Source organism: Salvelinus sp. IW2-2015, linkage group LG4q.1:29 (genome assembly GCF_002910315.2).
Source record: "Salvelinus sp. IW2-2015 linkage group LG4q.1:29, ASM291031v2, whole genome shotgun sequence".
NCBI classification, from domain to species: Eukaryota; Metazoa; Chordata; class Actinopteri; order Salmoniformes; family Salmonidae; genus Salvelinus; species Salvelinus sp. IW2-2015.
Genome location: NC_036842.1, coordinates 54,533,900 through 54,550,499, shown reverse-complemented (window position 1 = coordinate 54,550,499; position 16,600 = coordinate 54,533,900). Strand labels below are relative to the sequence as shown.

Genomic DNA, 16,600 nt, shown 5'->3' with positions numbered 1-16,600 from the left:
GTAAGGCTATTAATTCCAAAGCCTTCAAAGCCCTATTGTCCTGTCTAATCCAGTAAATGTAGACCAGTGCTCTCCAACCCTGTTTCTGGAGAACTACTCTCCTGTAGGTTTTTACTCCAACCTCAGGTATAACTAATCCGATTCAGTTTATCAAGCAGCTAATTATTAGAATCAGGTGCACTAGATTAGTGTTGGGCTGAAAATCTACAGGTAGAATGTTAATGGCCAGTATACAGTCGTGGCCAAAAGTTTTGAGAATGACACAAATATTAATTTTCACAAAGTTTGCTGCTTCAGAGTCTTTAGATATTTTTGTCAGATGTTACTATGGAATACTGAAGTATAATTACAAGCATTTCATAAGTGTCAAAGGCTTTTATTGACAATTACATGAAGTTGATGCAAAGAGTTAATATTTGCAGTGTTGACCCTTCTTTTTCAAGACCTCTGCAATCCACCCTGGCATGCTGTCAATTAACTTCTGGGCCACATCCTCACTGATGGCAGCCCATTCTTGCATAATCAATGCTTGGAGTTTGTCAGAATTTATGGGGTTTTGTTTGTCCACCCGCCTCTTGAGAATTGATCACAAGTTCTCAATGTGATTAAGGTCTGAGGAGTTTCCTGGCCATGGACCCAAAATATCTATGTTTTGTTCCCCGAGCCACTTAGTTATAATTTTTGCCTTATGGCAAGGTGCGCCATCATGCTGGAAAAGGCATTGTTCGTCACCGAACTGTTCCCGGATGGTTGGGAGAAGTTGCTCTCGGAGGATGTGTTGGTACCATTCTTTATTCATGGCTGTGTTCTTAGGCAAAATTGTGAGTGAGCTCACTCCCTTGGCTGAGAAGCAACCCCACACATGAATGGTCTCAGGATGCTTTACTGTTGGCATGACACAGGACTGATGGTAGCGCTCACCTTGTCTTCTCCGGACAAGGTTTTTTCCGGATGCCCCAAACAATCGGAAAGGGGATTCATCAGAGAAAATGACTTTACCCCAGTCCTCAGCAGTCCAATCCCTGTGCCTTTTGCAGAATATCAGTCTGTCCCTGATGTTTATCCTGGAGAGAAGTGGCTTCTTTGCTGCCCTTCTTGACACCAGGCAATCCTCCAAAAGTCTTCGCCTCACTGTGCGTGCAGATGCACTCACACCTACTTGCTGCCATTCCTGAGCAAGCTCTGTACGGGTTGTGCCCCGATCCTGCAGCTGAATCAACTTTAGGAGACGGTCCTGGTGCTTGCTGGACTTTCTTGGGCGCCCTGAAGCCTTCTTCACAACAATTGAACCGCTCTCCTTGAAGTTCATAATGATCCGATAAATGGTTGATTTAGGTGCAATCTTACTGGCAGCAAAATACTTACCTGTCAAGCCCTTTTGTGCAAAGCAATGATGACGGCACGTGTTTCCTTGCAAGTAACCATGGTTGACAGAGGAAAAACAATGATTCCAAGCACCACCCTCCTTTTGAAGCTTCCAGTCTGTTATTCGAACTCAATCAGCATGACAGAATGATCTTCAGCCTTGTCCTCGTCAACACTCACACCGGTGTTAACGAGAGAATCTCTGACATGATGTCAGCTGGTCCTTTTGTGGCAGGGCAGAATTGCAGTGGAAATGTTTTTTTGAGATTCAGTTCATTTGCATAGCAAAGAGGGAATTTACAATTAATTGCAATTCATCTGATCACTCTTCATAACATTCTGGAGTATATGCAAATTGCCATCATACAAACTGAGGCAGCAGACTTTGTGAAAATTAATATTTGCGTGATTCTCAAAACTTTTGGCCACGACTGTACAGTAAGTCAGACCTATATACTGTCCGACCCACACTATCTCTCCTAAGAGATTGGCTGGTGTTAGAAACCCTTCGCATCAATACACTTCAGCTTCGCCATTACTTTCAAAGGGGAATGTCAAGAGCAGGCCTTTGATACTATAACAAGCTTGGGAAGATGTCTGGCGGAAGATGTAACATATTACCCTATAAGACTCTTTGAAGAAAATCCCTAATCAAAAGTCTACTTTCCAAAATGTTCCTGAGCGCTGTGCACTTAGCTTCCATCTCCAACCTCCAATAGAAGGCGACTTCTCCCCTGACTGTCACTCTGCTTTCAAATCAAGAAGCCAAGTCATTAGAGGGAAGAGAACCAGTAGACAAAAATGGAGGGAAACGGCGACAGACTGGGCTTTTGTCAAGATTGCGTTTGATCTGGATATGTTTGGAATCAAGCACACGAGTGCAAACATGTGGCATCAAATGGGCAGGACAAAATGTCTGCCAAGAGTAAGCTTTCATGTGACTCCAACCTCTTTCAGGGAATTTGTTCAGTATTTTGTATCTTTGCATGCTTGAAGGGGGCTCCCGAGTCGCACAGCGGTCTAAGGTCTGAGGCGTCATTACAGACCCGGGTTCAATACCAGGCTGTATCACAACTGGCCATGATTGGGAGTCCCATAGGACAGTGCACAATTGACCCAGTGTCATCTGGGTTTGTATGGGGTAGGCCGTCAATTGTAAATAATAATTTGTTCTTAACTGACTTGCCTGGTTAAATAAAATTTAAAAAGGGGAAGAGAACAGTAGCAACCTTTTTCGAAAGAGGATACACATTGGTTACTTTGCTTGGCTGAGGTAGTGCATCAAAGCAGAAATCTGTAATAAAATATTTATAATTAAGTCCAATTGACATCCACCTGCTTTCTTTGTCTCAGGGCAGTATGCATTGATTCTGATCCACATTGTTGGTTAAAGCTGCAATCGTACCAAACTTGTTCCGGCTTAGTTTTCTATTCTTACTGCCATTGTTCAAGGTTAGAATACGCTATGAGTAGTACACATCAGAAAGTCATAACTGGAGGCATGAAGTGATTGTGCCGTAAACATTGAAAGCTCAGGGCATCTGTGGACAAGTGTGTAGGAAATAGGAAAGCATAATAGGAAAGCGAAATTGAAATATGTGAGCTGTGGACAAAAACAAGCTGTGGACAAAAACAAGGGGAAATACTCCATCGCATTGCTGTGTTACTGTGTGTAACCCTTTATCAAAAAAATTATAAAAATACTGAGCTATATTGTATGCAAGACAAAAATTGAAATTATATTTTATACTAACAAATCGCTCACAGTGTCACGCCCTGACCATAGAGAACCGAGGGCTCTCTATGGTCAGGGCTGGGGGGGTTATCTAGTGTTTAGATTTCTAGGTTGGTGGTTTGTGTGGTTCCCAATTAGAGGCAGCTGGTAATCGTTGCCTCTAATTGGGGATCATATTTAGGTAGGCTTTTCCCCCACCTGCATTTGTGGGATATTGATTGTTTGTTAGTGTGCTTTGGCACTACATCATCACAGTCTTTGTAAGTTTTGTTATTTTGTTTTGTTCGTTTCACTTAAATAAATATGTGGAACTATACTCACGCTGCGCCTTGGTCCGCTCATTTCCAAGATCATGACGCACAGGAAGATATTTTGTTTAAAAGGTAGWATTTTTTTCTCTCAAAAAGATATGTGTCTAAATGATTGGCACCACTAAAATGAAGCATCATGCATGCAAAATCCATTTGTCATCCATCACCATGGGGAAAGGCAAAAAACTCTCAAACGGAAAAAGACAAATGGTTTTGACCATGTACAAAACAATAGCGAAACAACTAAATATACCACTATTAGCTCAATAATTACGAAGTTGAAAACCACTGGAACAGTGGTAAACTTGCCTGGTAGAGGTCACATGCGTAACTTGTCCCCACGCACAGTGAGGAAGATGATTCTGGAGGCAAAGGGCCACAGTTGGAGAATTACAGAAATTGGTTGAATCTTTGGTTCACCAAGAYTGACGCCACTTGCATGCCAATAGGCTCTTTGGAAAGGTTGTGAGAGAAAAAACTTTAATGACAGTGACAAGAGACTTCCCAATGTGTTCTCCAATCTCATAAAACATTATTTAAAAAAAGGTTTAGTGCCGTTATCCTTGCAAGGGAGGGTGCACAAAGTAACAAAAATGATTTACTTGTTAAACAAAATTAGTATAATAAAACAATTTWAAAAAATGTTGGAGCTTAGCTCAGTATTTGTATTTATTTTATATAGTCTTTTTTTGCTAATCTTTTMACAATTTTGGATGTGACTGTAGTAGGTATACCAATATTTAATTGAAACACTAGTTATTTTTTTATTCAATTGTTCATTTTGACTAAGTGCCTATGTGCTTAGTTCTATTGAAATCACATTACTATACCGGGGAAAATAAGATGACATTAACARTAGGAACAAAGGGGAGGGGGAAAAAACTATCTGCAGTCATTGCATGGATTTCATGCTTGGATGAGTGGTAGGAGGGCATAATTAAGTTATTGTATTGCTTTAAAAAACAATGGACAAACTCATTCGGGGGTGGCAAGTAGCCTAGTGGTTAGAGCGTTGGACTAGTAACCGAAAGGTTGCAAGATCGAATCACTGAGCTGACAAGGTAAAAATCTGTTCTGCCCCTGAACAAGGCAGTTAACCCACTGTTCCTAGGCCATCATTGAAAATAAGAATTTGTTCTTAACTGACTTGCCTAGTTAAACAAATGTTTTTWWWWAATTATGGGAAATTAGGTGCTTAGAGCTACTGTACAGCCTGTGAACATGTCTACAGCTCAACACCAGAGACGAATGCTGACAATATCACCAGCGGCACACGGACAGCATGATGGAATGTAGACACCGTGCCCTCTGACCTTAGGCCATTGTGTCAATAAAGATATTTAATTATCCTGATTAATTACCGTCAATGATCAAGGCCCTTCAAGACCACCCCCACAAAGCCATAGAGCATGTTCTAATTTTCCCTCAAGTGACTCTCTCTCTGTCTCTTCCCCCCCTCTCTCTTTCTCTCCCCTCTCTCTCTACCCACCCCCCTCTCTCACTCTCTCTTTCAGACTAATACATGGAAATCAATAGGACCACAAAAGGGTGTTTACCCCTTATTTACTGTGATTTATGGACCAAAATGCCCACATAGCCTGAAGACATACAATGTAACAAAACACTAGAAAGAATAAGGAACACAGGCAATACAGTRAGGGTTCATTGGAAATCGTTATCACTGTATAGAATTCACTGCCATTTTGGCTTTAACATAGATGAGGATGAGATTGATGTTGGCCCCGGAGTTCTGTCAAGAAATAACAAAAAATGACAGTTTGTAATATGAAGTGACAGCTATTTAATTGCGTGAAAACCTCCATTTAATATATGACGTGTCAAAACCAGAGAACATTTGCACCATAGAGCTGAAGTATATCCCTTTCGATATTGAGTTCCTTTTGATTCCCTCTCCTCCACTACTAAAGATAAGTGCTCACATAGTATTCAATGTTATCATCACCGCAAGATACTGAAAAACTGAGTAACAGAGAAATAAATGAGGAGTTTGCGACGCAGAGCAATTATAATTTAACAGAGCACTTAACACGCCTGACCTACTTGACAAACAGACACACTTTCAAAGAACCAAACAATTTATTTTAGTTGTTGAAGTGACCCACTAGTTCTGCATTATATCACATTGCAGTGGATCGTGTGCCACTACTTGGTGCATAAATGTCTGTTGATCCTATGACTCTTTCCATTTCTCAGTGGAGAACAGCTTTTGTACCATGACTTCTATGGCTTCAGTTCTGTATTTGTGGCTTCAAGGTAGGAGAAACTATAGAGCTGTTCCACCAGTGATGTTGAGTGTGTGTTTGTGACTGAACATTCTGCCTTGGGGTATCTGGACAAGCCTGTGTTTCCTGGTGGGCAATTGAGGCTGGAAGTGGGTGGCGGCCAGGCGGGTTGCCCAACTTAATAGTGAAGAGGAAACACTGCAGGGTAAGAACTACATGAGAAGCAAGTGGATACATCTGTGATTGTATAATGGCACTTTGCACTGCAGTATGACTAAACCTTAGCCTCACAWAGGATGTAATGAGAGAAGAGAGCATAGCTGTGACGCAACGCTAAATCAAACATCATTGACATTTCACAGGATACAGTATCTGATGTTAATGTCTGAGAGCACTTACTGTATGCCAACGAAGGTGCATCCATTTCACGGTTTCCTGTTTACTCCGTCTATGTGATGACACACATGTCTGTACACACATTTGCTTGCATCGACAGATACACATACACACACATACTGTCAGTACACATGCAAATGTTCATAAACAGTACCAGTCAAATGTTTGGACACACCTACTCAATCCAGGGCTTTTCTTTATTTTTACTATTTTCTACATTGTAGAATAATAGTGAAGACATCAAAACTATGAAATAACACATATGGAATCATGTAGTAACCAAAAAAGTATTAAAGAAAATCTGTCACACCCTGATCTGTTTCACCTGTCCTTGTGATTGTCTTCACCCCCCTCCAGGTGTCACCCATCTTCCCCCATTACCCTCAGTGTATTTATACCTGTGTTCTCTGTTTGTCTGTTGCCAGTTCGTCCTGTCTTGCCAAGTCAACCAGCGTTTTTCCAAGCTCCTGTTTTTCCTAGTCTCTCTTTTCTAGTCCTCCCGGTTCTGACCTTTTGCCTGCCCTGACACTGACCCCGCCTGCCTGACCATTCTGCCTAGGCCTGACCTCAAGCCTGCCTGCCGCCCTGTACTGTTTGGACTCTGACCTGGTTATGAACTCTTGCCTGTCTTTGACCTGCCTCTTGCCTGCCCCTCGTTGTTCAATAAATATCAGAGACTCGAACCATCTGCCYCCTGTGTCTGCATCAGGGTCWTGCCTTGTGTCGTTATAAAATCTAAATATATTTAAAATGTGAGATTCTTCAAAGTAGCCACCCTTTGCCTTGATGGCAGCTTTGCACACTCTTGGTATCTTTTGACTGGTACTGTATGTCTGCACCAAACACCTGGTTCTAAACACAAAATGCATTCTTTAGCATGTCAGCACTTTTCCTTTTCTTTATAGGTTTACGAGAAGGATGGGGATATTGTGTGATATTGCAATGGCCACAAACAAAAAAATAAGCACACACACACACACACACACACACACGCACAAGCACACATATGGACAATGATCAGAGGTGGTGCTGATTCAGCCGTGTGTCTTGTTGCATGATTACTCTGCAGACAGCGACAGCTCCAGATAAAAGATGCCCATGCAGCTCCTCTCCTCACGGCACTAAAACTCAATCTCGAGTTGCTAATAAAATTTACTCAAGCTGCTCCCCTCGCTCCCACACCAGGGAAAGAATAGAGTGAAAAAGCCCGGAGTGCTTTTGACAGGGGCAAACAGATTTCAAACCGTCTRCCTTGCTCAGGCAAAATTACATGAGCTTTATAATGGAGGGAGATACGAACATGGGGGTATTTTTGGAAAGCTGAGATTGGTGTTTCTTTTTTCTTCTCCCCTCGGTCCTGTTGCTGCCTGGCTACTCTTACCGTGCGTTTACCAAATCCTGTTTGGTGTGTCTGCCATGGCGCCAAAGGATTTGTCCCAAAGTGCCTGTGTTCCAGAAAAACTCCTCAAAATCATCAAGGATTACATTTTTTGGCCGCCCACACAGTGGGGACATTGTCGTCAGCACAATGCAACTCTCAGTAGACAAGCGTTGTATATGCTAAGCTTAGTGATGTGGAATTCATTTTGGAACACCCTCGGGCTGATCTGGCTGTCTCCCTCAGTCGGCTTAAGTGCAAGACCTTTTTATAATTTTCTGCACACAATAGTTAGTATGTGCCACTTGCTTTCGCTGGATCATGGCGCATCCGCTTCGTTAATGACAGAATGCACTGCCTTTCTTGTCACGCCGTCGTGATTTGATGCCTTCCCTACTGACTTTTAAAAAAAAATGATAATAATCAGGCGATCTGGCCGTGTTGTTAACAGACGAATCTATCAGCACTGCAGCGTTGTGTGCATCCTATTGCAGATAAGGAGCCTAGAGGCGGGGGGGGCGAGTGAGAGAGAGAGCACGGCGACAACAGCTCCATAATTATTCTCATTACTTCAAGTCACCGTGTCAGAACAATAAGTGTCGTCTGGGATATGGGCAACGGACAGCCGTCTGCCTCTGCATATCCCCAGACACAAACAGAGTTTTGGGGGCGAAAAAAAGCTCAAACACAGCCACATTAATACACTCACATCCTGCATTTTTTTATGAATAAAAATGTTATTGTAAAAATATAATGAATTCAAACACAATGTACGTACATACATTTTCCCTGCACACACACACTCAAAGAGACACATTTACACAGAATGTGTGGATCTGATGCCTTTGTCTCCAGAGGTCTTCAACACAAACACATGCATCCAAATCTTCAGACATACAGCATGTCTCTGCAAAATGGTTGTTTGTGCCTCAGAGAGTTACTGTACATTCGAAGAGTGCTACATACGGATGTTTCCCATTTCGAGCTAGAGCAAACCCGTTCCCCTACATATTCCCAGAGATATTGAAAGTGAAATTCCGGTGGAATGAAATTACAGTGCTATAACTGGAGTTCTAAGTTATAATGATGGCTGGAACAGAGCTTATGGAATGGCATCAAACACATGGAAACCATGTGTTTGATGTGTTTGATACCATTCCACCTATTCCGCTCTTCCCATTACCATGAGCCCGTCCTTCCCAATTAAGGTACCACCAACCTCCTATGCCATCCATCCATCACCTCTTGGCTACCAAAAGCATGGCATTGATTGGCTGGGGTGTGAGATAGTCCAGACTATCATGGTTAGGGTCTGTATAGCATTGGGATGAAGATACACGCCAGCAACAGACTATTGTCTCTCTGTTGTTCACTGCCTATCTCTGCAGTGCACTGTTTAAACAGTCAGGTTTGCACTGAGGGAACGCACAGACCTCTGCCGGAGGGTTCTTCCTCGTCCCCAGATAATGCTCTTCCCTCAGTGCTTAAGAAAGAACATGCTGTACCTGTGCATTTCTTGGGGCTCCCAGGTCGCTTGCCATGCATCCCTAACTTGCACGCAAAGTTTTCTTCCCAGAATTCCGCGAACCACACGTTCCTCCTGTTGTTGGAGAGGGAGCGACTCCGGAAGTAACGGTCGAAGGCTGAGATAAGGATGAAAATTGAATAGAGGAATAAAAACAGAGACAAAATAAACTTATTTCAGCCTGAAGCCACATTCTATAACACAAAAGTGTTGTATATCTCACAGTGCTTCAAACACATGCATTATTTCCCATTGTTTGCTGAGTAGGGTCAACAAGGCTCAGTGTCTCCTGTTCTCTCACCGTCCACGGAGGCTCTCTTGGGGAGGATGGTGATGGCCCCCTCTGCCACTTTCTCCTGCTGGACCACAGGGGAGATCTTGGACCCCCAGCTGTCTGAGCCAACCCAAAGGAAGTGACCAGTCTGGTTGTTGCGTTTAGCCGCGTCCAGGATACGCCTGTGAGAAGAAAACAAAAGTTGTTACATTCCGATTCACTGAATTTCGATTCACTGAATTTCGTTTCACTGAATTTCAATTCACTTAATTCCGATTCACTTCCTGTATATATTCGACCCCAACCGCAACATCATCCAACAGCATACCACCCTGCATCCCACCACYGGCTTGCCACTGATGCTAAGTAGGGTCGGTCCTGGATGGGAGACCAGATGCTGCTGGAAGTGGTGTGGAGAGCCAGTAGGAGGCACTCTTTCCTCTCGTCTAAAAAAAGATCCCAATTCCCCAGGGCAGTGATTGGGGATATTTCCCTGTGTAGGGTACCGTCTTTTTGATGAGAATTAAACGTGTGTCCTGACTCTCTGTGGTCACTAAAAGATCCCATGCCACTTAGCGTAAGAGTAGGGGTGTTAACCCTGTTGTCCTGGCTAAATTCCCAATCTGGCACTAGTACCGTACCATCATGGCCACCTAATTGTCCCCAGCTTCCAATTGGATATTTCATCCCTCCTCCTCTCCCCTATAACTATTCCCCAGGTCATTGCAGTAAATGAAAATGTGTTCTCAATCAAAATAAGGGTTGAATAAAATAAATATGCAATTATAAAGAGAGAGAGAAAGATATTCAACTGTCATTGTCCAATCTGAGATACATATCCAATATCTCCAATGATCCATCTAAGCTCTGCTAACCTGATGGCTTCCATATAGCTATTTAAAGAAATTGGTAAATGTGGAAGGAAACCATATTACAGTTTTGATTCCTGCAAAGCCACCCTCACCAGACCTTCTCAACTCCTCCTCAGTTCAACCTCAGGGAGATCCGGTCTAATATAACCATTTTAGGAAAGATGTGTGGCTCTACACCAGTCCTCAGGAGTTTGGAAAACTGAGTTTAGTTATTACCCTCAGGTGCTGAGCTTTCGGTTGAGGAGCATTAGAAATGTCGTTTTTCTCCCCCTCTCTCGAGTTGCAGGTATTCGGTTGAGAGAGCTTTCATTCAAGTTCTAATATTAAAATGTGCAGATGATCATTGCCGCTTAATTCAATCTTATTCAGATCAAGGCGAGATAACCAGAGTTCTTTATGTGCTGAAAGGAACTGTAATACAATGCACTCCACCGCATAGACAGGCTGTCTTACCTATAGTGTCCCGGAGTTAATCGGAACATCGTTATCTCAATCCACAGTGAAGGGTTTGTGGATTAACGGATGGAGGATAAACACTGTTTTTAACTCGATGGCGACTAGAGTGCACTGACTGAAGGAGGACGTGTGTGTGTGTGTGTGTGAGACAGAGACACACACCTAATGTCGTCCTCATTGGCAAACATGATGACGGCTCGGGCGTTGGAGGTCTCAAGCAATCGCAGAATGAGCTTGTCAAACTCCCCCGGCTTGGGCTCCCTGGGGATCTTCAGAGACTGGGCAATGCACACACCACCTGTGGGGAGAGGAGGAGGGAGGGGAAGAGAGAGAGGAGGGATGGACAAAGGGAAGGGATGAAGGAGAGAAGGAAGTGGAATGGTGGACGGGGAGGGGTAAAAGAGAGAGCAGTAGAGGTATGGAGGGAGGGGGTGGGAGAAGGGGTTGTAGGCGTAGAGAGGGAAAGATGGTGAGAAAGAGAGAGGGGGGAGATAGAGGGTTGGAAAGAAAGAGAAGTGGAGGGGTTGCAAGAGAGGTAGTGAGGAGGGAGATGTGTGAAAGAGAAGAATGGAGGGGTGGAGATACGTAGGAGCAAGAGAGAGATAGGAGTGAAGATGTGGAGATGGGAATGTGTTGAGGAGAGCAAGACAGAGAGCCAAAAAGAGTGGATAAGAGAGAGAGGTGAGGTAGATAAGAGAAGAAGGTGGGAATGAGACAGCAAGTAGCGGGTGAGAGGAAATGAAAGAGAAAGTGAAGATGAAGGAGAGATGAGGGATGGATTTGAGGAGGAGAGAGGACAGAGTGGATAAGAATAAAATGGAGAGGAAAGAAAATAGACAGGGAAAGACAGTGAAGGGTCATGGCAGAGAGAACAGGTATAGAGAGAGATGGAGGAAGGGAGGGAGAGAGAGAGTGGGAGAGAGAAACAGACCATCACTATCTGATTCATTCATGTGGACAGTAGCAGCATACAGATGAGGGAGCCAGAGAAATCCTTCCATCCATCCAGTCCCTACATCCACTCTTGAGTGTGAGAACTGCATTACATTTCAGATTATATCAAATTGTATCACTTGGTTTTAGGTGTTTAAAAAACATCAGGTGGCGCCTGACAGACTGTATTATCGACTTATGTGCTTAGCTTGATTTGTTTGCACTCAAAAACCTCTGCCAGATGTGACGAATCCATCACAGGGAATATAAATAAACAGCACTTGATAAACCGCGTCGGTGCATCAACAGGAGAAGTCCTCCATCTTTAATTGTGTCCATAATAACCTTCCATATTTTTCAGACTTCTCTATTATATCATTAGGCTCTCTGCTCTGACTTAAGCGATGATCTCCCCTTGAAATCCAATCTCTCGTTACAGTCTGTCTGCAACAGTTCCATCTCTTTGTGTCTCTTCCAGCTCCATCAGGGAGCCATCTCGCCACATTACTGTCCCAAACACAACGAGTTATTAACCCTAAATTGATACCTTTCTAAGGGTAATGGCCAATCTGCTTCCCCTGGTGTTCCCAACTTCCAAATTGTTATGCTTAGTTGTTGTCATCTATATCATTGTTGGGTGTAATTAAGGGAGTTTGGGGGATGTTCGCGTGCGTCACATCTCTGAGGGGCGCCATGATGGGATATTGTCTGAAGGAAATCGCTGATAAAACTTCAAAATGAATGCGACATAATCTAGTAAACACTTCTGAAAGTTTAGTTAAATGTATGACTAAATGTTGTCTCGGAGGGTACAGTGAACAAGGTTTAGAGCTAGCTGTTTCGTGACTTGCTGTGACCTTCCACCCTCAGCCACCTGCCACCACGCCATGCAGAGGGCACATTGAAATAGTAGAAATAGTTTTAGTTACTTAGCTCCGTGGTCCTGGAATTCTCTCCTGAACATTTTAAAATTTGATGATCTAGTTTCGTTGGTGGAGTTTAAACACTTGATCGATGTACATATCCTAGAAGAGTGTAATTGTCTTTAGGACAGCTGTTTTTAGTCAAGACTTTCGTGTTGTTAACGTAATATGTAATTGTTGTACTGTATGTGTGTTTATAGTTTTGTTTAATGTTGTGTTGGTGTATGTTAGTTGTTTTGTCTGAAACGTTGTTCCCCCTGCTGCTATTGGACCAGGTCTCTCTTGGAAAAGAGATGTTATCTCAATGAGAGAAACCTGTATAAATAAAGGTAAAATAAAAAATGCAAAAAATAAAATCAGCAGCCTTACACCATGGATTTATGAAACCTCTCACCAAATCTGTTCTGCTATGTTGCCATTTCCACTATATAGCCCTTCAAGTTGAAATACCATAGGACTCCCCAGTTAGAGTGCTCAGAGTAGATCTCCATCAAATCCAGTTCAAGTGCTGTGTATATCATATTTCCATTTTATCTGTACCCTGTATTCATGCATGTATTATGTCAATGTCTTCAAGTATCTATCTTGCAGGGTGGGAGTAGCATCTGTGTGTGAACACCCAATAAATCAGAAATCTAGTCCAATTCCCAATTTGATTCATTGTTATCTAATGAATGGACAGATTCCCCATGTCACTACATAGTAATTAAACCACTACATGATCGTGCATCGCTCAGCGCTGCAAACTGGGGAAAGGTCTTTGCCTGATTAATATTTAAAAAATTGATTACAATTTGTATTAAATAATTGGTCATTCATTATTTACATCACCTATTACGGCCTTGTGAAAACCACACGGCGAGGGGGCATATAGGTGGTTGCCTCTAATGATGGCATGAAAATATAGGAGTAGTAGTATACTGGCACTGTGGTTAAGGACAGCCTGATGCTCACAGTGTAATGTGTTCCCTTTGTAAGCTACCTATCCTTATAAAATATTAACGAAGGCTGCCGAGCTCGGCTAGTAGCAGTGGCTATCAGGGGATATCGCAGTACCCAGGCACTGCAGCAATCAGGACTCATTGCAGCCAGTTRGGACTTGATGTGGAATATCAAATTATAGGGGGGAGGTGACAATATCAAGCCAGGCAGGGATTTCATGTGTTAATATCCTGTGTTCAGCTAACAAGTCTGTTCTGTATGGAATACGGCACGCCATACCCAAGTTACGGTATTGTATAATTTTGATAAAGGTTGGAAAATCAAGCAATTTCCACACTGTTGTTGCTCATTAGGGGTAAAGGGGTTTGCAGCACTACAGGGAACATTATTATTCTGGTGGTATGAAATTGACATTCCTTCATGTAACAATACTATTTAAATGTTGCTTGTAGATAATTCCTCAAGAAAGAACACTGGTGTGTTGTTTTTCACTGGGATCAAATTAATTCAGGCAGTATTATATGTTAAAGTGAAAAGGTGTTGTGCTGAGACTGCTAATAACACCACTACAAAAACATATCATCAGAAAACCTCCCGTTTTCACTTTGTCAAGTGACAATAAAACCATGAAACCTATTGACATTATAGTAGTTACACGATGTACAGCTGAAGTCGGAAGTTAACATACACTTAGGTTGGAGTCAATAAAACTAGTTTTTCAACCACTTCACAAATGTCTTGTTAACAAACTATAGTTTTGGCAAGTCGGTTAGGACATCTACTTTGTGCATGACACAAGTAATTTTTCCAACAATTGTTTACAGACAGATTATTTCACTTATAATTCACTGTATCACAATTCCAGTGGGTCAGAAGTTTACATAAACTAAGTTGACTGTGCCTTTAAACAGCTTGGAAAATTCCAGAAAATGATGTCATGGCTTTAGAAGCTTCCGATAAGCTAATTGACATCATTTGAGTCAATTGGAGGTGTACCTGTGGATGTATTTCAAGGCCTACCTTCAAACTCAGTGCCTCTTTGCTTGACATCATGGGAAAATCAAAATARATCAGCCAAGACCTCCACAAGTCTGGTTCATCCTTTGGAGCAATTTCAAAATGCCTGAAGGTACCACATTCATCTGTACAAACAATAGTACGCAAGTATAAATACCATGGGACCACGCAGCCGTCATACCGCTCAGGAAGGAGACGCGTTTTGTCTCCTAGAGATGAACATACTTTTGTGCGAAAAGTGCAAATCATCCCAGAACAACAGCAAAGGACCTTGTGAAGATGCTGGAGGAAACAGGTACAAAAGTATCTATATCCACAGTAAAACGAGTCCTATATCAACTTAACCTGAAAAGCCACTCAGCAAGGAAGAAGCCACTGCTCCATGGAGACAAAGATTGTACTTTTTGGAGAAATGTCCTCTGGTCTGATGAAACAAAAATATAACTGTTTGTTCATAATGACCATCATTATGTTTGGAGKAAAAAGGAGGAGGCTTGCAAGCCGAAGAACGCCATCCCAACCGTGAAGCACGGGGGTGGCAGCATCATGTTGTGGGGGTGCTTTGCAGAAGGAGGGACTGGTGCACTTCACAAAATAGATGGCATCATGAGGAAAAGGAAAATAATGTGGATATATTGAAGCAACATCTCAAGACATCAGTCAGGAAGTTAAAGCTTGGTTGCAAATGGGTCTTCCAAATGGACAATGACCTCAAGCATACTTCCAAAGTTTTGGCAAAATGGCTTAAGGACAACAAAGTCAAGGTATTGGAGTGGCCATCACAAAGCCCTGACCTCAATCCTATAAAAAATGTGTGGGCAGAACTGAAAAAGTGTGTGCGAGCAAGGAGGCCTACAAACCTGACTCAGTTACACCAGCTCTGTCAGGAGGAATGGGCCAAAATTCACCCAACGTATTGTGAGAAGCTTGTGGAATGCTACGCGAAACATTTGACCCAAGTTCAACAATTTAAAGGCAATGGTACGAAATACTAATTGAGTGTATGTAAACTTCTGACCCACTGGGAATGTGATGAAAAAAATAAAATCTGAAATAAGTCACTCTCTACTATTATTCGGACATTTCACGTTCTCAAAATAAAGTGGTGATCCTAACTGACCTAAGACAGGGACTTTTTAATTGGATTAAATGTCAGGAATTGTGAAAAACTGAGTTTAAATGTATTTGGCTAAGGTGTATGTAAACTTCCGACTTCAACTGTAGTTACAGATAGGTTGGTGCAATAGCAATGTACGTAGTTATGTATTCTCTGTACACCACAGGAGGTTGGTGGCACCTTAATTGTGGAGGACGGGATCGTSGTAATGGCTGGAGCCGAATCAGTGGAAGGGTATAAAATACATCAAACACGTGGTTTTCATGTGTTTGATGACATTTAATTCGCTCCGTTCCTGCCATTATTATGAGCCGTGCTCCCCTCAGCAGCCACCTGTGCTGTAAACCTTTACACTAGCATCCCAGTATATCAGAGTTTTTTCTGCAAAAAAAACACAAAGCAACATGGGTAATTAACCAACCTCTGCACAATTGACTCTTCCTCTTCATACTTTACAGAAAGAGCATTATACAACCCAGCAGCATACTGTTAAGTCCTGCTCCTTTTCTCTTAACCCACATAAGAGTTCCATGTTTGCCTCTAAAACTAGTTTACCGTAGTCATATCACTACTTCCAGTACTGCCCCTGGGATAAGCACCTGCCTTTGAAGTTTATCTGTGAGTTTTTGCCTCAGACAAGGAAGTTACAGTACAGCAGTTGTCACCAACTGGTCGTTTGTGATCGACTGGTCGATCTCCAAGGCATTTCTAGTCGATCACCAAACATTTCTGTCAAAAAAACATGTGTTCCTATTTTTTATTTGTCTCGCGTTGTTGGAGGTAGGTGCACCTGATTCAGCTGCTCTGCGGGTTTTTCCTACTTCTACTCGCCTTACAACCAACACTGCAGCTGTAATGAATGAGTAGGAAAGTGTATCGATAGACTTGCATTGTTATTATTAGAAGCTTGGGTCTTTTTTAATATCAAGGAATATTTCACTTTCTCTGTTCACGGGAGTAACATTAATTTGTGCATGAGGTAGAAATAATGATGTGCAACTCAAGTTTGGTCAGTGTCAGCGGAGGTAAGGGAGAGCGGAGGGAAGATGAGAGGAGGACCCTCAGTCTGCTGGTCTCTCCCTCCGGGGAGATTGACCATCACATGCAGGCACC

The 16,600-nt window shown here is 42.5% G+C and overlaps 1 protein-coding gene across 1 annotated transcript in view; it reads right to left on the bottom strand.

Moving 5' to 3' along the window:
- Window positions 1-16,600, bottom strand: part of LOC111962168 (metabotropic glutamate receptor 8-like) — a 246,947-nt gene that overhangs the window by 65,520 nt on the left and 164,827 nt on the right. Inside the window, exons 4-6 of the mRNA XM_023985041.2 lie at window positions 10,718-10,853; window positions 9,255-9,409; window positions 8,934-9,071 (exon numbers count right to left, since the gene is read on the bottom strand). Of these exons, the coding sequence (XP_023840809.2) occupies window positions 8,934-9,071; window positions 9,255-9,409; window positions 10,718-10,853 (429 nt within the window). The remainder of the gene's footprint in view (window positions 1-8,933; window positions 9,072-9,254; window positions 9,410-10,717; window positions 10,854-16,600) is intronic.